A 23,664-nucleotide genomic window follows, 5' to 3' on the forward strand; every position below is an offset into this window, starting at 1 on the left:
CTGACCAGCAGCTGCATATCCCAGTTCCCAGACGAAGGCCCAGGTAGCTCTTCACTACTGGCGAATCCGTTATCTGAATGAAGAGTCAGTGCCTCCTCTGGGTGGATTTTTGTGAAGCTAAACTGACCTCTGGGGGAAATGCATTCTACAGAAAGCAATGCCTTTCTCCCTCTAGTCATCTTTTTTTTTTTTTGTTTCCTCTTATTCCTTTGCTCTCAAATATATCCTGCATACTTTTCTTTAAAAACATATTATCTAAGAAGACTCCAAATGCAAACGGTTGAGATTTTTCCTTTCCACCTTACTTTCTGAGCCACCACTATGTTAATAGACTGCTCTAAAGAATATCCCCTTCCTGTCCTGCTGCACCCTCCCCCCATATTCCTAACTCAACCTTGGATACTTTTACAACATATATTCAGTTTGAAAGATAATACTGATACCTTGTTTTATATGAACATTTATACACCAGGACCCTGGCAAGGGACTGACTTCATTGGGATACTTTATGGCTTAATACATCTGAATGATTTATATCTCGTTTTGTCTAAGCATTTATGCTAATAAATTTAACAGATTCTCCAGCACTGCCTGGTCCTTCGTTTTCTTCAGGGGGTCAAAGTGAGAGGAAAATAAAGCAAGGTGTTACTAAAGAAATAAGAAATTGGCCAAACTAATTTAGAACACAAATAAAATTACTACACAAATAAAATCTCTGCTTACAGTTAAGCTGGAATGGCAGTCAAAAAAAAGGGTTAAAAAAAGTTCCTAGACGCAGGTAGATTTCTGTAATTAAGCCATTTCTCAAAGGGGAAGTAAATGTGACAGAATATTTAGCAAGCTAATTTGCCGAGGAATATTTTGTTCCTATATAATTAAATTCAACACTGAGGTAAAACTGACAACTATTAAACTGAGGGCAGTTGGGAGAGGGAAAGGGGATGAGATAAAATCCAGTCTATAAAACATATCCCGTTATCTTTTATAGGTTAAAAAACACAAAAGAAATACTTGGAAAGAATTGTCTAAGATGGAAAGATTTTAAGATTGTGTGTGGTTTTTTTGTTTTTTTTTTTTTTACAGGTGCAGAATAATTTTTTTTTCCCTCTCTCATGGTTTTTCTTTTCCCCATTTTTTTTCCTGTTGTTTGCAAAGTTGAATCTGGGGTCAGGAGTTCTAATTGTAACCTCAGACTGGAATTCCAGATGGTGCGCTCAGGACTGGAAGCAACTCTCAGTTCATCAATTTCATGGGCCTACATATCTGCTCTGGCCACGGCCTGGCCTCCATCCCCACTGTGGCATTAATGCAGAACAAATTGAGACATATCCTCTATATAATTAGTTCCAGAATTTAAAAAGATTTACGGTATAATAATAGAGGCAGCGCCGCGGAATCCTTTCAGTGAGGACTCTCGGGGAGCTCGGGGACCATCTCGCGGTGGCATCAGAACAGACGGGTAACCCCGTGGCTCCAGGCACTGCGAACTGGGGGAAAGGGGGAAATTTTGCACCGCACTCGGCAGTACCTAATGGTTCCTGGCCCCTAGACAGGGTCAGAGAGGAGACTTAGAACCGTAAGTAGGGACTGGTTAAAAAAAAATTGAGTTCATTTTGAAATGATCAGAAGAAGCTGGGAGTAGTTATCAGAAAAGCTCCTCCCTTGCCTTTTTTTTTTTTTTTTTTTTTTAATTAAAGAAATGACGTTGAAATTTTTACCGCCAGTGCGGGGCTGGGAACCATCCTAAACACTTGCCCCGCAGCCCCGAGTGGGCAGATTCCGAGGAGTTGGAGTCGGCGGGGAGGGGAGCAGCAGCTAGCTGTAGGGCTGTCTTGCGCATGGGGCTCCGGGCGCGGGTCCTGGAGAGAGGTGCTAGTCGAACGCCTGTTCCTCTCCCGCGACAGGCGGCAGCGAGGTCGAGCCACTCTTTATTACAGCCGGCGGGCCCCGCGCGCAGGGTGGCTGTCACCGCCCTTGACCGATCGCAGTGCTTCGGGGTGTTTATTCAGTTGTCCATGGCCGCAGGGTGTCTCCCGGAGGGCGGCCCGGGCGTGCGCATTGGTCCCTGGGGTTGCGGCTGTATAGCAGCCCAGCTCCGCGCTGGGTCAGATGTAGTGAACAGCTCCGGGGTAAAAGTAGGGATTGAGAGATCCTCACTGCCCTGCTCCCATCCAGCCTCGATTTTTTCATATGGCAATAATTATGCACCTTCGAGGCGGGGATGCCTGCGCTTTGCCGGTGTATCAACGCCACATGGTTTTCCAGGGGCTCTCCTTGCCTCTGCATCCTACTAGCTCTAAAGAGGCAGAAGGGTGGTGGATAAAACCTCCAACCGGATGTTGAGAGACCTGGGTTTCAGCTCGGCTTTGCCACTAACTTGTTTCCTGTCCTTAAACAGTAGTAGTAACAAAAACTGTAAAGTTAATTGAGTCCAAGGTCAACACTATTCTCCTATCTAATCCTCAGAACAACTCTATGAGGTGGGCGCTAGTATCCCATTATCCCGTTTGACCAGTAAGGAAACTGAGGCTCAGAGAGACTGCGGAACTCGTCTAGGGTCACACAGCTGTTGGTTACCTGGCAGAACTGAGGTTCCATTCTGGGGCCACCAATCCCTTGCTTTTTACCGCTGCGCTCCATAGCTTGCCTCTCTTTCGTCTGTCTGGGCCTCAGTTTCCTTCTCTGTAAAACGAGGAGTTTAATCTGCAGCTTTCTTTACCAATCGGTGGTTCAGACCAGGAACCTCTGCCACAGATCTCGGAGCTGACAGGGGTAAGAAGGTGGGTGAAATAAGGGAGCGCCCAGTTTTCCACAGCCTGCTTTTCCCTGGGACCTCGCGTAGGGCGGGCCTCGAGAGCTAAAGGAGGTGCAGGAGAGCACCTATCTTCCGCGGCGGGTGAAGGTGCTACCTGCCTTCGAGCTAGGCTGTGAGTCCTGGTGCTTATCTCAGGGCGCCAAGGCCAGTGTAGAAGGCGAGTTCCCCTTGGGTAACCTCAGGTCTCCCGCAGAGAACGTTATCCCCAAGAAAGAAAAGGAGAGAGAGGCATGGAGCGCCCTGCGACTGCAGGAGTACGACAGTTCCCCAGCGCTGGCTTAGGGTCGCCTAGGTTTCCGGGCATGTGGATCCGTGGGGGTCGAACGGAGACTTCCTGTCGGGTCCCTAGGGTCCTCCGACTGCGGCTCCTGAGTTTAGCACTTACTTCTCGGCCCCGCAGGCTGCAGGGAACTCCTCCCACCTCTTAAGTCAAAGAAGTCGAAGTCGGGCGAGGGGGCACCCCGGGGTTCGCACCGGTGCTCTTCCCCTCCCCCCCCCACAAGGATTCTGAGAAAATAAATAGCAGAGGAGAGAGGAGTCCTACATTTGCTTGGCTCCCCTTTCCTCCTACCCACCCCTACACCCCTTAATCCGGGGCAAAAACTTATTTTTAAAAAATGTTGGCAGAGATTTACGTGTCTTTGCCCTACCTGGGTTTCACAAAGACTCATATTCAAGCCTGCCTCCCTTCAGATAACCTCCTCTCCCCCCGCTAAAAGGGCCAAGGATGGTAAAAGAAGAAACAATCTCAATCTTTTCCTTTGGAAATGAAAGCCCCTGGCTTTTCATAAAGGGCTCCTCATCCCTCAGTGCTTGAGTCCTAGTTCAGAAAAACGACTTCCAAGTAGAAATAATAGGCGGAGAGAAGGAAGGGAGATACAGGGATCTGGGGGGTCCTAAGGGCAACTGGCAGTGAATTTTGTCTCGCGAGTCCTGTCTCCACTCAACAAACCAAACGCCTGAGCCCCGCGAAAGGTTTAGGGATAGAGCGTGTGGGAGAGGACTGGGCAGACAGCATAAGGGTCAGTGTCTTGGAGAATCTTTCTTTTCTCAATAATGATTTTTAAAACTTCTGAGTGCAGACGAAGCAAAGTCAAGCAGCAAAGGTGGCCTGGGGGGCAAGCGGAGTGCTCAAGTTCCGTACCTTTACCCTCAGGGTCTCCGGCGCCTACGAGATGCGCATCCCCAAGAAGTGCGCCCTTCGACTAAGTCCTGGACCCGCACACACTTCGGGTCCGCAGCCAGAATTTAATGGCGACAACGTTTACGCAATGCAAGCAAAAAACCAAAGCGTAAAAAATGACTATGTCATTTATTGAAACGCCACTCTTTGTCAAAACTATAACCTACTTTGCTTCACATGTTTGGCTGGAAAGCTTGGAGCCCCAGCCCGGGCCAGCCAGGTACAGGAGGCCGGACTGCAACCGGTTGCTTCCCTCCCGTCGCGCCTGGCCGTCCCACGCTGCGCCGTCGCTGCTGCCTCCTGGCGCCCCTGGGATTTTATACGCACCTCTGAAACACGCTCCGCTCCGGGCTCCCAGTTCTTCTCCTTGCCTAGGGGTTGCTTCCCAACAGATCCTGACTCCTTTAGAAGATCCAAAAACCAAACCAAAACAACCCCCCTTCCCGCCCCAAACACCTGCTCTGGGGCGCGGGGCTGCCAAACAGAGACTAGATGAAGGAAGTCAGATTTGGCGAAGCTTTTCGAGCTCCCAAAGATTCGAACACTACCTCGCATCCGTGGGCCGATGGAGGCTCTCCCTACTCCACTCCTTGGTCCCCCTAACTGGCTTCCACCTCCTGGTCAATCACTGAGCAACCAGAATGGTATCCTCGATCAGGGTCGCAGGCAGTGCTCGGCGGAGTGGCTCCGGGAGTTACCCTCTCCCTGCCGGGCTTCGTATCCAGATCTTCCCGTTCACCCCTCCTCCCCAAACTGGGCGCCAGGATGCTCCGGCCGGAATATATGCAGGCTTTGGGCATTTGCCCAAGGGGTTTCTTCCCTCCCAAACTAGCCGCTGTTTTCCCGGCTTAACCGTAGAAGAATTGATATTCCTCACTGGAAAGGGAAAGTGCTGCTGACTCCGATTTTAGGTATACGGCAACCGCCCTCCGCCGGGCGCAAACCTCACCAAGTAAACAACTACCAGCGGATCGAAACACGCCCGGCTTATAACTGGTGCAACTCCCGGCCACCCAACTGAAGCACGTTCGCCTTCAGTACCGACCTCTGGAAGCCACAAAGGGCCACCTCTCTCCCCGGTGACCCCAAGATCATGGCCACTCCCTACCCGACGGCTCTAGAAGCAAGAGCCAGACTCAAGGGTGCAAAGTAAGAGTATACACTTCTCTGAAGCCTGAGAGAGTTCTCTCTGCGCTTTCCTGAAGTTCCCGCCCTCTTGGAACCTACCTGCTCCTCCCTCCGAACCACTCTCTTAGATTAATAACCCCATCTCTACTCCCACCGCATTCGACCCTGCCCGGACTCACTGCTTACCTGAAGGGACTCTCCAGTGAGACGAGGCTCCCACACTGGCGAAGGCCAAGAAGGGGAGGTGGGGGTAGGGTTGTGCCACACCGGCCAGCTGAGAGCGGGTGTGGGCTTGAAGAGGAGGGTGTCTCCGAGAGGGACGGTCCCTCGGACCCGCCCCCACCCGCGCTGCGAGGGCGCCCCCAAGGAGCAGCGCGCGCTGCCTCGCCGGACTTGGGCTGCTTAGTGAATGGAGCGGCCGAGCCTCCTGGCTCCTCCTCCTCCCCGCGCCGCCGGCCCCTCTTATTTGAGCTTTGGGAAGCTGAGGGCAGCCAGGCAGCTGGGGTAAGGAGTTAAAGGCAGCGCCCACACCCGGGGGCTCTCTGCAACCCTACCGCCTGTCCGCTCCCCCCTTCCCGCCCTCCCTCTCACCTACTCATTCACCCACCCACCCAGAGCCGGGACGGCAGCCCAGACACCCGGGCCCCGCCGTCTCCTCGCCGCGATCCTGGACTTCCTCTTGCTGCAGGAGTCGGCTTCCACGTGTGCCCCGGAGCCGGCGTCTCAGCACACGCTCCGCTCCGGGCCTGGGTGCCTACCGCAGCCAGAGCAGCAGGGAGTCCGGGACCAGGGCGGTATCTGGGCCAAGTTAGGCGCGGCCGAGGCCAGCGGTGAACGTCTCCAGGGCCGGAGGAGCCGCCGGGCGTCCGGGTCTGAGCCGCACCAAATGGGCTCCGACGTGCGGGACCTGAACGCGCTGCTGCCGGCCGTCCCCTCGCTGGGTGGCGGTGGCGGCTGCGCCCTGCCTGTGAGCGGCGCCGCGCAGTGGGCGCCAGTGCTGGACTTTGCGCCCCCCGGCGCTTCGGCTTACGGGTCGCTGGGCGGCCCCGCGCCGCCCCCGGCTCCGCCGCCGCCGCCGCCGCCGCCGCCTCACTCTTTCATCAAACAGGAGCCGAGCTGGGGCGGCGCGGAGCCGCACGAGGAGCAGTGCCTGAGCGCCTTCACTGTCCACTTTTCCGGCCAGTTCACTGGCACAGCCGGAGCCTGTCGTTACGGGCCCTTCGGTCCTCCTCCGCCCAGCCAGGCGTCAACCGGCCAGGCCAGGATGTTTCCTAACGCGCCCTACCTGCCCAGTTGCCTGGAGAGCCAGCCCGCTATTCGCAATCAGGGTGAGTAGGCCGGGGAGCGCCCCCTACGCGCGGGGCAGTGGCGCCAGGTGCTCGCCGCTCTAGGACATCCCCCTCCTCCTACCCCTTTTGACCGCAGCTCTTACCCAGCTGCTTCCCAAGGGCCGTGAGGGTAGCGGAAGCGGTGGCTGGGGAGGAGGCCGGGGAGTGGGAGTGAACGCAGGCACGGGCCCTCGACATTCTCCAAAGCCAGGCAGAGCTGGGAGCCTGACTGTTCGCATGAGCCGGGAGGTCGTCTGGGGCCCCTGAGAGTCCGAGAGATTCCGGGACTGGTAGTCCCCACGGGAGTGGGACCAGGAAACCAGCGCAGTGTCTGGCTCTGCCTCGGGAAGAGGTTTTGTTGATTAAGGCAACACCAAATTGTCACCAAGCATTGGGCTTTTCAGACGTCCGGACTCTGGATTCGGAGTGGGACCAGCGCGGAGTGAGCGCCTGTGCTGTGCTGCCTCCGCTGCGCCAAAATGTCCAGGAGCACCTCCAGCCCTTATAATACGGTGTTGGCACACACTAGGTTCATATTAAGTATCGTGGAGAGCTAGAATGAGCAAATGCACTGCCAGTAACTAAATGACTTTCTGGAACCGCGCCGTGTCCGCGGATAACTCCCGCGTGTGGTAATACAGAAGTGGATCTTTTCTGGGCTTTGCTTAGGCGGCGGCCACACAGGTTCTGGGGATGAAAGAGAACTTGACTTGTCCGATTCCAAGCTATGCAGGACCAGGCTGTACCACAGGCAGGAGAAGGAGGCACGAGCTTTGGCCTTTCTTTCAGCCCATCTGGGGCGCCTCTTAATCTTGTAAACGCAGGGCTCAGCTGGGACAGTATTTCTTCAAGACCTGGGGTTAGAACAAAGACAGGATTATTCGCTGTGCTTAGTCAGGATACAAGGAGGGAACTCTGCACACGATAAGTATCAGGTTGGTTTCTCATCCTGTGCCGGCGCCCGCCCACCTCTCTTTAGTCTGGGCTGCGCGGACCCGATCCTGCGGAGCCACTGTAGTTTGCCCTCTCTTATTTTCAGTGGATTTCCGCGCTATTGAGAACCTAAGCCAGTTCGGTTTGATTCGGTAATTTAGTAAACGCTTTACTAATACAGTGGCGGATGCTTTTCCTGGAGCAAAATTAGTCGAGGGCCTCGGGACTGGGATGTTTTTGGAATCCGTGGGAAGCAGAGTGTATCTTTTGCAGGAGGTACCTTCGCCCAAGGCTCGGGAGAAGGGCTCTGCCCTTGTTGCCCGCCTTCACCCGCGCCTTCTAAACGCGCGTCTTCAGGCTGCTCCTACCTTAGCCTAACCAGGAGCACGGGCCCACCAGAAGCCTTGGAGAAATCGAAACCGGCCTTTTCTTCCGGAGAATCTGGGATCAGTGTCCTGCGGAGGAACCGCAAGCAGACCCAAGGGTTGCCTCCACTCTATGCCCTTAGTTAGTGAAATTAGTGTTTTGTACTCAAGGGGCGTTGGGGCAACTTACTGTCGCTGAGGCTTGTGTTCTTTGATCAGATCGCGCCACCTTTGTTTAGCAGGCTGGTGTTACTTTTGGGGAGTTTCTAGGTCTCAGTATCCCCGTCTATAAGACGACAGCTGAGATGGGCAACCTGGAGATGAGGTCCGGCTTGAAGTTATACTCCACAGATGCAGAAGCGCGACCCACCACCCTCTTGGGGCTTTAAATATGGAACTCGGCAACCCATCTAAACATCTGTGACTGAGAAGCCATGAATCTCTGTCTGCATGTGTGCTGTTTGGAGGTGGTTGAGAAACCATCGAATCCATGCCCCTGGGGTACAAAATACTACTATGCCATTATCTTTTTAGTGCTTCTAGGGGATTTTTGAAACCTGGGCTCTGTCGCTTCAGTTTGGGTCCCTTGTCCAGCCCTCTTCAGGGCAGGTCTGGTGCTTGGGATCTTATCACACATCGTGGGGGGCGGGACTGTGGGTTTTGCAGTTAGTAGGCATTACATTTCTGGAAAATATCTGGATTCCTCTGTAATACACAGGCGTGGCTGTCACAGAGAAAAAGTTAAAAGGGGACCAGGACTAGCAGGTGAATGTATCCTCCTTCTCCACCCTGGAGAAAAAGCCCAATGGAGAGAGGGCCCCAGATTCAAGTCATACAGCCTGGAAGCACTATCTCCAGGTTTAAGTTTTGTCCTGCAATGAAAACAGATGGGTCGAGCTTACTCAGCCCTTGAGGCTCACTGGGCAGCTTGGATGTGAGGAGTGCTGCGGCTGCTATCCTGGAGTGGGCAACAATTATTTTGATTTCCAGGGTTCCTGCTGCTTCCCCAGGAAATGCAGGGCCTGGCCCAAGACTTGGACTGTGAGAGGCAAGGGCATCAACTCTCTCAAAAGTGTGGAAATGGCCATCAGAGCGCCAAGGCCAAACCCCAGGGGAGAGGAATCAAGGCCGTCTCTGGATCCCAAGGGCAGCCTAGCCGTGGCGCACAGGCAGGGGCAATTGCTGGTGCCCAGTCACAACCGCCCAAAACTTCACAAGCACGTTCATATTTTAATTTCTTAAATATTATATCTGGCATCCTAATCTTGTAAACATTAATTTAGCAAACATCAATCGCCTACTGGCCAGGCACTGGGTACTGAATACAATGGCCTCAAGAACCTTTGCAAGAAACTCACCAGCTAATCCTGGAGAAGCCCCTTTTTTTGGATGAGGAAATACAGGTTCTATGAGATTAGGTGGCAGAGGTGGTATTTGAACCCAGACCATTCTAGGGTGTTTCTACTCCTTTTCCAGGGATCTTGGCCCCACCGTTGAGATGGATTTCTTCTGGCCCGAGGGAGGGGCAGCAAACTCTTAGTCCTTGTGTGGGGGTTGACGGGTTTGTGAGGGCAGATGTGGGGCGAGGACTTGAGTAGCCCCAGACTAGATGCAAGGCTTGAGGAGGGGAAAAAAACTTCCTTGGGCCGGACGCAGTGGCTGGAGGCGGTTGGATCACCTGAGGTCAGGAGTTTGAGACCAGCCTGGCCAACATGGCGAAACCCTGTCTCTACTAAAAATACAAAAAAATATTGGCCGGGCGTGGTAACGGGCGCCCATAATCCCAGCTACTCGGGAGCCTGAGGCACGAGATTCGCTTGAACCTGGGAGGCTGAGGTTGAAGTGAGCCGAGATCGCGCCACTGCACTGCAGCCTGGGCGACAGAGCGAAACTCCGTCTCAAAAAAGAGAGAGATAGAGAGAGAGAGAGAGAGAGAGAGAGAGAGAGAGATTGCTTGCTAGTCTGCTGATCCCGCAGCCCCGCAAGCTCGCAGACGCCTAACGCGTGATTAGGCCTGGGATCATCAGGCCACCGTAGGGTCAGGTGCGGAGGGCTGTGAAGCCGAAGGGCAAAGGCTCCCCCTTCCGGTCACATAGAAGAGGGTATTTTGTTGGGGGACAGGTTTTCCCCAATCACCGTGCAGCTGCAGTCATCGTTTTCAGCCTTCTGAGCACCTTCCTGGCTGAGCCTGCTGTCCATTTCACCCCTCAGCTCTCCCGGCCCGACTGGGCCAGGCGGTTCCCAGCTTCTCTGCAGCCGCGGGCGGGAGTGGAGGGCGCAGAGCGCGTCTCGCCTCTTCGCTCGCGGTCAAGGTTGCGCTCCCCTCCCGGGCTGGGACTAACCGTGGGAAAGGCGCTACCTTGGCCACTCGATTCTCTCCCCACAAGGCCTGTACAAGGAGCCTTTGAACACGCTGCTCCTTCCAGCCAGCAGCTGTACCTCCCCCGGCCCCTGCCCCCGCACTCTCCGCGCCAGGCCCAGCGCTGGGCCCAGGGACAGCGCGCTCTAATCAAACCCGCGTCCGATAAGCTTCTAATTAAAAGAGACCTCCCTCCGCTCCACAGGCGCTTTCACCACTGCCCCTCCCGGGGGAACCTGAAGGAGGGGGTTCGAGGCCGGTCTCTGCCCGCCGAGGTCTGCAGATCCCGTCTGGGAGGGGAGCCTAGGAGGCCTCGCGGGCCACGAGCATACTTGGGCCCGAGTTCTGGGGTGCGGACGGACGTCGCGAGAGTGGGTGCCCCAATCTGGGTCCCACGGCCCTCACCGGGCACGGACGGTTGCGGAGCAGGGCTCTGAGGATTGTGCAGTGCCCCGGGTCCCTGCCTACTCCTCGGCTCAGGAATGGAGAAGGGTTCGCCTAGAGAAAACTTCTTAGTAGCTTCTGTTTCTTCTCTCTCTCTTTTTAGTGTCCTTTCAGAAAATCGGCCTTCCCTCCGGGCAATAGTGGGTGCCCGGAGCCAAATTTCGTTTGTAAGCTGATCTGTAGTCCTCAAAGAGGGCCAGGCCTCAGGTTTCAAAAGGAAGTCTCTGGAAGCCCAAACGTGCTCACCCACGCCCGAGAGCTAACGGGGCCCGGGGTTATCTTTGCCCACTTAGCAGGCGAGAAATGGAGGCCCTCGGGGTCATGCAGATGATAAAAGCTGGTGGCTTCTCAAATCCCCAACTTGTGGTGCTGAGCGGTGTGTGAGACTTAAGCCTGGACCTGTACTACCAGGGAGTTATGATTTGTCCCCTTCTTCCCTCCCTTGCACTCTGCCACACCACCCTCCAGGCTTATGCCTCTGTTGTCCCGGAGAAGCTTTTTTTTTTTTTTTTCCTGGGCGGGGGATGGTGGTGTGTGTGCATGAGTGTGCGTGTGTGTTTCGAAAATGGAGGTAAGGATACCCTGGGTCCTGCTCATCGGCTGAGTCCTGCTTAAGTCTTTGGAGGCACTTTTGATAGAATCGCGCAAGAGTGGGAGAATGGGTGCTGTCTGCCCCAACTTACTCCTGAGAATTTTGTGAAGTTTGGAGACCCAGGGCAGTCGCTGGGCCAGGAGGATCTGAGGTTGGTGGGGTGGCCCTGCCAGGATCCCATAGGAGCAGCTCTCCTTTGCCATTGTGCCTGGACCTCAGGCCACAGACTCCCGAACTTGTAGAGGAATGGGACCCCACCTTGGGTTCCAGGGCCAGTGAGGATCTTTAGCGGAAGGATCCTTTTCCCCAGAGGCAGCAACAGCTTTCCAGAAGCTTGTGGGGCATATGTTTAAAGCAATTTAATAACAAAACTTATAAAAGACTATGACTGAGGCTCCACGCTCTTTTTCTCACTTTAGGAGAGATGGGGAAAAATGCCAGGATTGCCCTGGGGGGGAAACTGAGGCAAAGGACCCAAGCACTACCATGGAGGGAAAGGGAGATACAGTGTCAGGCATACTCTAAAGGAAACTGGTTGTCCAGCCTGGGGAGCAAGGAAGTTGGCTCCTACAGCAGTGGTCAGGGTCGGATCCCTGGGCGCAAGGAGGGTCCCTGGGCTCAAGGTGGGTCCCATAGGGGGAGGGGAAGGAGAGCGCAGGGTCGCCATCTGAAGGCCCAACTGGAAGGGGCCCTTGTTTTCCCCCTCACCAGCTTTCCTTTGGGCCTTGGGTGTCGTGGTGTCGGGTTGGGTAGTCCCAGACAGATAACATTACTCGGTAATTAGTCTTCCCATTTTTAAGACCAGGCCATTTAACTGGCTCCGAGTAATTAATGAAAGTTGGTGCGCGGGCCCCTGATTTACAGCTCGGAGTCAGCGCGGGGTTAGCCCAGCAGATTCATTTCGCTTGCCCGCGCTGCTCCTGCGGGAGAGCTGCGGAGTTTGTTTTTTGGGGTTGACCAACTTTCTCTATCGATCAGGCAACGAGTTTTATATTTAACTTGCCAGGGGTTCGCTGCAGAAGCGGCAGAGACCGAGGCTTATTTAAATAAGCAGGGCCCAGGGCATCGTTACCTCCATTTTCGAAACACACACGCACACTCATGCACACACACCACCATCCCCCGCCCAGAAAAAAAGACTGAGGCATAAATAAACTGGGAAAAAGCGAGGTCGGGGTTTTAGTCAGAAAAGGATGGAGAAGCCTGTCCCGAGGTCACATCCAGGGACTTGGGCCGTCTTCCCGCCGAAAGTCCTGGAGGCTGGTGGGGCTGGATTCTCCTCCGCTGGGGGTCCGAATGCGGGGTTCAGCACACATCCCCCGCCTGTGGCTGGTTCAGACCCACTGTCCCTGTCTTGCTAGAGCCCCGCTAACACTGTGCTTCTCTCCGCCGCTCCCACAGGTTACAGCACGGTCACCTTCGACGGGACGCCCAGCTACGGTCACACGCCCTCACACCACGCGGCGCAGTTCCCCAACCACTCCTTCAAGCATGAGGATCCCATGGGCCAGCAGGGCTCTCTGGGTAAGCGAGCGGGAACCAAGTGGAGTCCTCCCCTTCTTCCATGCTATCCCCCTCTTCCCCCAGGAGTTCCCAACCCACAGCAAATTAGGCAAAGGAGAACAACTAAAAGGACCTTAGAAATCATTACCCCAATGTCACTGTATTTAAAGGACAAGACTGGGTATCCCTCCATCCTAAGTACCTTAGGGACATCGCCATCCAACTAAGTCTATGAATGTCCGGAGGGCCTTTTGGGCGCACCGCGCAGCGACTGCTAGGGGAATGTAAAGTGAGAGGCTTAGCTTCTCGCATTCTGGACGCCTCGCTCTGCACGCCGCTCATCCAGGCCCCAGTAGGATCTCGCGTATCCCCCAACCGCTGCCCGCAGCCTCGCACCCCGAGCCCTTGGGGCGCACTCGCTCAGCTGTCTTCGGTTCTCTTTGCAGGTGAGCAGCAGTACTCGGTGCCGCCCCCGGTCTACGGCTGCCACACCCCCACCGACAGCTGCACCGGCAGCCAGGCTTTGCTGCTGAGGACGCCCTACAGCAGGTAGGAAGGCGCTGCGCTCTGCATCTGGGTCCCTGGGACTCCGGAGGGGACGCACGAGCCGGCAGACTTTAGAATACCCCAGCTGGGCAGCCCTGACTGCGGCATGCAGGGTCTTGGAGGCACGGGACGCCTCGACTCCATTCTACTACTTAGGGGAAATTAAAGCTGATCTTCCTGATCTCTGAGTTGTTCTTATTTTGTGCACAAATGAGGGCAATTACTGTTTCGAGCTGAAGAGGGAGCGGCGCTTGAAAAGTTATTATTATTTTTAGAAGGTCTTTACTGGGAGGAGTTTACCTTCATCGGGACTAAAGATTAAACAAGGAGTTCACTCCCACTCGGTTCTGAGACCTCAAACCCATCCAGTGGCCAGACTACACCGGCCAGACTACCGCGAAGGCGTGTACCCTCGGCCACAGCCTTGGCCACAGTCTTCTCCCCACCTCAACCCTCCAGGGTTTCGGCCCGCGGCAGCGATTTGTGGGCGTGGTTCCCAGCACCCCTGCTACGCTCTGGGGTGGGCCTCCGGCCTGGGTGCGGGACGGAGGTCGGGTTGCAACAGGGCCCTGCGGGGAGGCTGCCCTGGCCTGCGTGGGACCTTCTTCCTGTGCGCGGGAGGCCCAAGGCCAGCTTCGTTCCCTTCCAAGCTTTTTCCCGCTCCGTGCTTCCTCTTCTCGCCTCTTGCTCCACCTTCTCTCCCCCAAATTTCTTCTTCAACTTTGGGTGAACTTGGCCGTCCGCCCGCGTTTGCGATAGGGTTGCCTAGTAACTGCGGCGCACACCAGCCCGCACGGGGCTGGAAGGTGGGGTGGGGGCCGTGGAGCCACGGCGCGCGGCCTGTGCGGCCCGGGATTGGGCGCGCATGACCTCATAGCCCCCTCCTCCCGGGTGCTCGGGGATCCTGACACCGGCTGCCCCCAAACCCATCCCCATCCTCCCGCCCCTCCGCGCGGGGACCCGGGGCTGACGTCAAGGGAAGGAGGTAGTGAGGTCATGAAGGAAGGAAAAGCGTCTGCCCTGGGAGATTGGGTGGGGGAGTGGCTGCGCCTGGGGGACTATCCAGTCCCGCAGGTGGAGGAGGGGCGGGAGTCCTGGATCCGGAGCGAGGCGCAGCCCCAGGCCCTTGCTGCCCTTAGAAGAGTGAGCCCGGGGCTGGCCTGGCTCTCGCATCTAGGGTTCTCCTTCCTGGGAGTTTCTAGAGAGTGCAGGGACGCGCCCCTTCTGTTTCTAACGCCTGAGGCGCGCGGACTGGGGAAACTTTTTTTTTCTTTGTCTCCCCAGAACATCCGGTTTATCTGTTCGAATCTTGGATTCCTCATCACACTTTTTTTTTTTTTTGGGCGGGGGGAGGCAGGCGGTGGGCAAGGACACGAAATGGTCGCACCTTTCCATCCTTCTTTTTCTGCCTCCCTAGCTAGAAATCATTCCTGTTCTGCACAACAGGCGCGGCATGCTGCCCCAAGCCTGCCACCTCAGCGCCTCCCTTCAGTGGGTCAAGTCTCTGGAATGGAGGCAGGATTCGCACTTATTCTCTGAGGTGAATCTCCTTCCCTAGCAAAACTGGCAGCAGGGCCGTTGAGTTCTTCTTGAGTAGCTGTTCGCGCCCATTGCCAGGGTGTCATTGCTGTTATTCTGGTAGCCATCAGGCGGGCTGTTGGGATGGTTCCCACGTAATGACCTTGGTCCACGCCTTCCTCCTTAGCTCCCTGTGGACTCAGTTGATGTGTCACACTAGGCTGAGAGGAGACCTTGATGCGGGAGTGGGCACTGTCGAGATGGGAAGTGTTCTTGGGGGTTGGGGACTGGAAGACATTGCAGTCCGATGCATCAGTGACTCCAAGCTACACACGCATCGGTTATTCCCCTCTCCCAAGCCGAGACTCACCCTGTGGGACCCTAGGAAGGCGTCCATTAGAGGACCTGGCAGCCTAGAAAGAGGAGTCCAGGAAAAAGCGATCACTACTACTGGTTTAATAGCAATTCTCCAGGGTGCCTATGGTGGATTTTGACTTAAGTCTGATTTTGTGGTTGCTAGGGAAGTAGGAAACATCACATAAATTTTCACATTTTCTAATCCAGCTTCTGATTGGCCACTGTATTAAGCACTTTGTCAAATTCACCTTTCAGAAGTATTTGTTTATTTCTGTCTTCATTCTTTATAATTCAGGAACTTTCTTTGGTACTGTTATTTTTACATGAATCCAATAAAAATACTATTTTTCCCTCTCACAGAACATTTCCCAAGTAGTAACATCTCAAAGAAGAATTTGTGACCCCTGTAGGAAGAGTTTGTTCCCTTGGAATTTGTACTGTCTGGATCTTGAAAGCTCCATTCACTCTAAATTAACATTTCCAATCAGTTTTCAAAGATCATGTGCCTCCCTTGCAGTGTAAAGATGAATGGGCAGGTGTAGGGATGTTTTAAAACTGGATCTGTGCACCAACATTACTGCAGTTAATATGGTTTCCCTTTTTTCCTACTCCTAAACAAGTTTGAAAGGGTATTTAAATGCTTTTGTGAATGCAGTGTTTGAAAAAGCATAAAAAATAGGACTAAATTTTAATTGCCTAACACCCTAACTTTTGGATTTTAGATATTCAGTGGTGCTTCTACTGGTCCCTGGTTTCATTCATTTTTCTGCCTAAAGTTTGGGACTTTCTGGGGAAAGCTTGCTTATATTTTGTTTGCCTTGCTGCGTTTGACTCCCTGAGGCTGACTGCCCAGCTTTTTTCTCTCCCTCCCTCACCAAACTTTTTCCCTCCCCAGTCTTTGTTTTTTTTTCTTTTTTTTTCTTTTTTTCGTTTTTTCTTTTGGAGACAGCGTCTCACTCTGTCGCCCAGGCTGGAGTGCAGTGGCACAATCTTGGCTCACTGCAACTCCATCTCCCAGGTTCAAGTGATTCTCATGCCTCAGCCTCCCAAGTAGCTGGGATTACAGGTGCCTGCCACCACGCCCAGCTAATTTTTGTATTTTTAGTAGAGATAAGATTTCACCATGTTGGCCAGGCTGGTCTCTAACTCCTGATCTCAGGTGATACGCCCACCTTTGCCTCGAAAAGTGCTGGGATTACAGGGGCGAGCCACTGTGCTGGGCCTCTCCCCAGTCTTTGGGTATACTTTCCCTTGCCAGCCTAAAAGAAAGGTGATGGTACAGATCTGACATTAAATAAGCAGAATACAGTGTGGAGTGTGCTTTGAGGACGTTCGCAAAATCCCAGTTCTTTCCTTGTGGCCTGCACAATTCCCTCCTTTCTCTCGGGTGACAGACCTGAGGAGTTGCAGCTGCATCTATATTTGTTATGGCTATGAACAACAGTGAATAGAAAATGTACCCAATCAACAACTTATGGGAAGTGGCAGGAGGTGGTTTTCTCCATCCTCCTTACCCTCTCCTCTCATATAGAAGGTGGGTGGAGTTTTGTGTAAAGGTCACTAGGGTTTCTGAAACCAGGTGTCTGCCCTTATGGAACCCAGTGATCATTGTTGGATGAAAGCATGAGTCCTTGTAATGTAATAACTGGAATTTATTGTATGCTGACTATATGTTGCTGTGCATGATGTTAAATGGTTCACTTAGTTTACCCACTGAACCCTTTTGACTACTCTTTGAGGCAGGTACTATAATTTCTAGTTTACTGATGAGGAAATAAGTTTGGAGTCTCAAAGTAACTTGCTCAAGGTCACATGCCAAGTGAGAGTCAGAATCAGGATTTGATCCTCAGTCTCTCTGACTTCACAGCCCAGCTGTGCTCTGAATCACTGAGTGACACTGGACCATGCAGGATTCCCTATCTGATTACTCCCCTTGTATAGTCAATGTATCACTTTTTTTTTTTTTTTTTGGTTTGAGACGGCGTCTCACTCTGTTGCAAGGCTGGAGTGCAGTGGCACAATCTCGGCTCACTGTAACCTCTTCTTCCAGGGTTCAAGGGATTCTCCTGCCTCAGCCTTCCAAGTAGCTGGGACTACAGGCATGTGCCACCATGCCTGGCTAATTTTTTGTATTTTTAGTAGAGAGGGGGGTTTCACCGTGTTAACCCAGGAAGATCTCAAACTCCTGACCTTGTGATCTGCCCGTCTTGGCCTCCCAAAGTGCTGTAATTACAGGCGTAAAGAGCCACTGTGCCCGGCCAATGTATCAGTTTTGCTCATAAATCGTAAGAGCACATGCTTATGTGGACTTACCATGTATCAGGTACCACTGTAAGCACTTTGCAAGTATTGACGTATTTAATCCACCTAGTGACTCTGAGGGACACAACAGGTTATCACTCCCATTTTACAGAGGAAGAAACTCAGGCCCTGAGAAGTAAATTTCCCCAATGTGACACAGTTAAGGGATGGAAGTGGTTTTCAAATTCAGGCAATACAGCTCCAGAATCTATCCTCCTACCCTCTGCACTTGCTTTCCGTCTAGATGGATAAGTGCCATTCTCTTTCTGAAGGTGGCATCTGTCCTCAGTCTCACTAGAGGATGGTCTTCTATTTCCCACTGTTGTGAAAGAAGTCCAGTTATCCATTAGTTTTACCTGTAGCTTTCAATAGAAAGTTCTTGGTTTGGGACAGCGTTTTCCCTCAAGGCCATTATCAGAAGCAGACTTGAGCATTCTCCTGAAGTTCTAACTCACAGAGCAGCTGTCTTTCAAACTCCAGACTCCTCCAGTTTTGTCTTTACCACCGGGTATAAGCTGTTGGGGTGAAGTTCAGCCCAGGCACCTAAACAATCACAGGGCAGAGACCTTTCTCCCTGTACATCCAGACCCAGGAAGAATGACAGCTTCCAGGACCACCCTGGTTTGGGCTTTCCCAGAGGGAAGGTCCCAGGGAAAAGTTCTTCTGTCAGTGTAGGGAGTAGTGGGGTCCACCCCTACTAGGCACAATTTCCCCCCTAATTTCTACCTTAAAAGGCAGCTAACTGGGCCTTTTCTGCTCTCTTTCCTTCCCAGAGTCCCTTTGCCTCATCTGTTTACTGACTTCCTTGGAGCCGCCAGTCCTTGACTATGCCAACTTCACGTATGATCCTCATGGCTACTTTGAAAAGTTCTGTGCACTGTGTTTGAAAAATATTCCCATGAACACTGATTATTTGTTTTAGGCATTCTAACCCTTTCCCTTTCCTTTTGCTCTTTTATTAGTTTTGCATATTCTTCTTTAGCAACTGTGCTACGAATTTAAATGAGAATATTTCCTTTTGCTGTACTTTTGCCTGTTAGCAGGTAAAACCACTCCGACTCTGGAAGCAATCATTGTTAGTCTGTTTTGAACTGAATGTTGATGATTCACAAATGGTGACATTGACAGTGGAGACTGTTACAAGTAGATTATTTTTCATGTGAGAGAAATTTCCTTAGCAGCCATAGAGTTTCTGGGAAATCTTGGGTTCCACAACTCAGTGGGAAGTGCCGATCCACCACTTGGGTTGGCCTTCAACATAGACGTAAATCAGATGACAGCCCATGCCCAGGAAAATAAAATTGTAATTAATAATGCCTCTTTTCACTTGTGTACCTATGTACATTGTACACTGTCTTTTCACTTAGTACAAAGTCAATATTTGTTTCGTGTGTAGATAGGCAGAAGGTGGAAGGTTTGAAATGGCTTCCAGGGTGATGGGCAATGTCATCAAAGCCACAGGCTTGAATTAAACTCGTCTCCAGGGAGGAGGAAAAATCTAGTTCCAAATATTCCTGTAACTTTTGTGCTGACCAAGTGTTTATTAATAGAAATGGAATCCCCAGTGGGTTTTTCTTTGGTTAGCTGGTGAGCTTGAGAGAAATTACAATACCAAGAGAGTGACTGTGAAATAATTATTCATCGTGGCCTGCTGGGCAGAAATTTCTAGGCAGGCAGGCTGCAAGGCACCTCAAAGGGAGGAGCACAGGAAAAGGGTGTGTGGAAGTCTGGCTGCACCCTCCGTTAGGTTATTAGGTAGAGGTATACCCACAGAGGACTTTCTGTTGGTGTGGGGCACAGCTATTACCAAAAAAGCTGGAAACATAAATTCTAATGACAGATGCCAGTTATCTCCACTTTGAGCCTTTTTATTTTTTATCCAGTGGGGGCAGCTCTTTACTTCTTCCAAGATGTTACCTGGCCAGCCAGCAACTGCGTGGCAGAGGTGACCCTAATCTTAGCCAGGTTAGATGGTTCTATTCCCTTGATGACACGAATTATTCTGCTGAATATAATAAACAGACTTAAAGATAAAAATGTGCTTGAATCACACATGCATTTGAAGAGTGGAGGAGTTCTCGTCTAGATAATAGCTGAGGCTTTTTTTCTTCCTTTCTTTTTGTGCAGAGGTCGAGAACTTAGTAATACTGCAGTTCAGGCCAAAACAAACTCTATATGATCTACTACTGATTTCCTTTTAAGCTCCCCCTTTTTGCTAGGACTGACTTCCTTTTATTTTACTCCAACTTGCATTAATCCCAGTTATAGAAGTTTCTTTCCTCTTTCCCTTGCCTCCAACTTCAAACATTCTTACATAGGAAATAAGTGACCTTTTTTTTTTTTTAAAGATCTACTTAAAAAATATAAAGGACACCATGACTTTTGGAATACATTTTAGCAGCCTGCAATTTGAAAGTTCACTTCCGAACAGGCAGAGTTAGACGGTTGGAGCTGAAATGCCTACGTGACCACAATAGTCGCTGTAAGCCAAACCACCTGCTTATCTGATCTCCTCTGGGAATGAGGTGGTCGGCACCTACAGTGGTTATTGAGTAATTAGATGCTTCATTTGCCAGAGGCTGTATATTCCTTGAATGAAGCTGCCTCTTTCCATGGGCTTCCATGATGAGAGCTGGGTGTTGAGCGATTGCCCAAAGAGATCAGAGCCTGAGCATGCTTGGGCCCGGTTTTTTTAGCTCCAGTTCACATTTTTATCCTCTCCTCAGCAGCCGTTATTGTCATTGCTGTCATTGACTTCCATTTGAAAGGCTGTGCCAGCCAGGCCCACTGACTGAGCAGCTGAGGAGCCCTAGCCAGCAAAAGGCAGGATGTGGTTAAAACTGTGCTCTGATCCTATCTCTGGCCTCAGGAAACCTATTAGTAGCTTGGGGATTTTCTGAAAGTCCTTCTCTCCCATACACCCTCCCCACCTTCTCTCCTCTTCTGAGAGTTTGCAGGCTGAGCTATCAGGACAGCTAGAATCGCAAAGGGGGCTTCTACTGGGATCTTGGCACACTGTCCTTAGTGAGCTGAAGAGGACGCATGGGGCATGTTGCAGTATCATCATTTTCTGGAGACTGAGTAGGTGACGATGTTCCCTTGAGCATATTCTCTTTCATCTCCAGACTCTTGTCTGTATTATTATTATTATATACATGATAATGAGACGATGAGGCTCAGCATGCCTTCATAGGGGCAGGGCAGAGTGAGGGTGGGGGCACCAGGCATGCCCGCACTGGGCATCTATCTGTGCCTCAATCCTCATCTAATAAATGGGGACTCATAATTACATCTACCTCACAACGTTGTGAGCAGTATTGAGAATGTGTGAAAGTGCTGTGCAAAATTTGGTAGATTAGAACAAATTAAAGTAATTAAAGTATATTATCTGTGTCATCTTCAAAGGACCATTGAGGGCATTACCTTCTACGGACTTCACAACATTCCTGTACAGTTAGACTGATGGAGATTAATATTCCCAGTGGACAGATGAGAAAACTGAGGGTCAGGGAGCTGAACTGATTTGTTCAGTGTTCCAAAACGTATAGAACATCACTGTCCAGTAGAAACATAACATAAGCCATACATGTAATTTGAAATTCGCTAGTAACCACATTCAAAAAATAAGAAACTGTGAAATTAATTTTTCAAATAGCATATTTGACTCAATATAGCAAAAAATCTTACCATTTTAATATGTGGAATGAGTCACATGTGGCCAGTGGCTACCATATTAGACAGTACCATACACAGTATTTGTTAAGCACACACTAGAACAAGTCATATGTGTAAGACATAGACCCTGTATTTGAGAAGGTTTGCCTTCTGAGGGCCAAGAAAATGCCATTAAAAATATTGGCCAGGCGCGGTGGCTCACACCTGTAATCTTAGCACTTTGGGAGGCTGAGGCGGGTGGATCACCTGAGGTTAGGAGTTTGAGACGTAACCTGACCAACATGGTGAAACCCCGACTCTACTGAAAATACAAAATTAGCTGGGTGTGATGGTGCATGTCTGTAATCCCAGTTACTTGGGAGGCTGAGGCAGGAGAATTGCTTGCACATGGGAGACTGAGGTTGCAGTGAACTGAGATAGTGCCACTGCACTCTAGCCTGGGTGACAGAGTGAGACTCTGTGTAACGAAAAAAAAAATGTTTATTTTCTCTTTGGGGTACTTTGTTATAGAGACCTTAGGAATCAACCAAACTATTCTTTAAGTCTGTGAGAAAATTTCCAACTCGTAAAGTTAGATATTTGGGATTCATTCACCCTTCTGCATCAGTGTCTGTCACTCATCTTTCTTTCCCAGCTCTCTTGAAAATTATGATTTTCTGAGTCATATGAAAGAATGAAATTATTTCAGAAAGATCCCATATCCCCAAAGGGCCTAGGAAAATTGTCAACTGGGGCTGAGTGATTTTAGTTGGTGAACAATTTTTTAAAAATTAGTGACAAAAATATAGAGCTGCCTGGGGAATACAATGCCTGTTGGCTGAGATTAATGGTAAGATTAATAAATGGATTGCTTGATGAAAAGGCGCAGGAGAACAAAAACCAGTAGAGAGATTGTGGAGGAGGTCGCTTATTAATGAACTGTCAGCCCAAAGAAAGTTCAAGAAACTCTCCTGTGGTAAATGCAGCAGGCTGGCACTTCTAATAAAAGTTGGGGTCCTTCAGGAATTAATTACTCCAGCCTTACAGCAAGAATTTGTGGAATTGCAAAACGTTGTGGCACAGACCAGCACGGGCTGCTGCTACAAATGGGGAAGCTGCAGGAGAAACTCATCATTTTTTTTCATTGATATGTAGGATATTGTAGTAGCATAATAGCCAGTCAGACACGGGGATGAGTGACGGCGTCCAGATATACACTGACTAATGAAACGGCACATACTTTGAGTTTGAAGTCACTTCACTTTTCATATGCAAAATGCGCTCCTGGAATCTGATTTCCTCCTTATCCTGTGTATCCACCACTAAGGAGTTCCAAATAATTTTCAGAGTTGTTATATGAAAGTCAGATGAACTCTGCCACGATTTATCAAGCTATGCGGAAAGAGAGCACAAAATTCATTTATTCTGAGTTACTGTAATTTCCCTCTCCCCTCCTCAAGTTCCCAGTTATGCTTGGCCTGAAAAAAGCCTTTCTGAATTAAAATTTGGTGTTGCCTCTGCCTGGTGAAGCAGCTTAAAAGAATGCCACGACCAGACAGAGATGGTCTGAGATCTGCAATCTGATACCACACATCAGATATTAAATGCCTCTTACCTTTTTTCATTTCTGCCATGAAGGTAGAGTAAAATTTTTCTTCTGTAAAGTGTTTAGACCAAGAGGTCCCAGACAAACTCTTGGTCTCTTAGGTCTCAAATTTCATAATTAACCATTTCAGTTCAGGCATAAATTTGTTCCTGATGGAGCTTGGCAATTTAGGAGATTTCTGGCCATTGATTCATGTGCTAATTTTCTAGGAATGAAATAAATACAGAGGGGACAGAACAGCTTTTGGTTGGTTTACATGGTAGTGTAAGACTTCTTTGGAGTCTTTATGTAAATGATCAGCCATTTCCCTCATAGAGTCTTACAGAACTGGGCTCTTTTTTTTTTTTTTTTTTTTTAACATTTGACTTGTACCAGGATTATAAAACATATAGAAAATGATTCCTTCAGCTGTGCATAGAGTTTATCATCATCTTTCTTCTGCTTGTCACATCCTTGCTTTTTAGACCATTTATCAGCCATCACTCTTTGACTTTTCAGACCCTCATAATCCACATGATACTTATCCTTTTGATTAAAACAACTTAATGGCCTTTTCACGAATAATTAATCTGCCGTCTTTACTTTCAGCTCCAGGCTTTTAACTTTAATGTTGAGTTATCCAGCCTGTGTTGCCTTTCAAAGTTTCACTCCCCTTAGCCTTTTCCCCTCAAAAGTTTAATACTTCTTTAGAAACTTCAATGGTTGCTATACAAAGGTTTTAAAAAATGCTTCCGAGTTACTCTCACATCCCTTCTGCTGTGTATGAAGTGTATGACTGTGCAGAGATCAGTGGGATGAAGTGAAAATAATTTCAGACTTGCATATTCTGTCATTCTGGAAAATGTGGAGGCTTGTACTTTCAAGAAAAGTTAAAACTCCATTGCTTTTGAAGAAACAATTGTGTATTATTTTGTGGTTATGTGTCCTAACTCTGGATGTTTTTCTAACAGTGACAATTTATACCAAATGACCTCCCAGCTTGAATGCATGACCTGGAATCAGATGAACTTAGGAGCCACCTTAAAGGGGTAA

At 50.5% G+C, this 23,664-nt stretch overlaps 1 protein-coding gene across 1 annotated transcript; it reads left to right on the forward strand.

Moving 5' to 3' along the window:
- Nucleotides 1-5,642: 5,642 nt before the first annotated feature.
- Nucleotides 5,643-23,664, forward strand: LOC140712138 (Wilms tumor protein-like; the record flags this gene model as incomplete). Its single annotated transcript, XM_073017859.1, is given in 5 exon segments — nucleotides 5,643-5,698; nucleotides 5,700-6,454; nucleotides 12,549-12,671; nucleotides 13,097-13,199; nucleotides 23,583-23,664. Coding segments are annotated over 5 exon segments (1,119 nt in total), but the record flags the coding sequence as incomplete, so codon positions are not given.

Source organism: Chlorocebus sabaeus, chromosome 1 (genome assembly GCF_047675955.1).
Source record: "Chlorocebus sabaeus isolate Y175 chromosome 1, mChlSab1.0.hap1, whole genome shotgun sequence".
NCBI classification, from domain to species: Eukaryota; Metazoa; Chordata; class Mammalia; order Primates; family Cercopithecidae; genus Chlorocebus; species Chlorocebus sabaeus.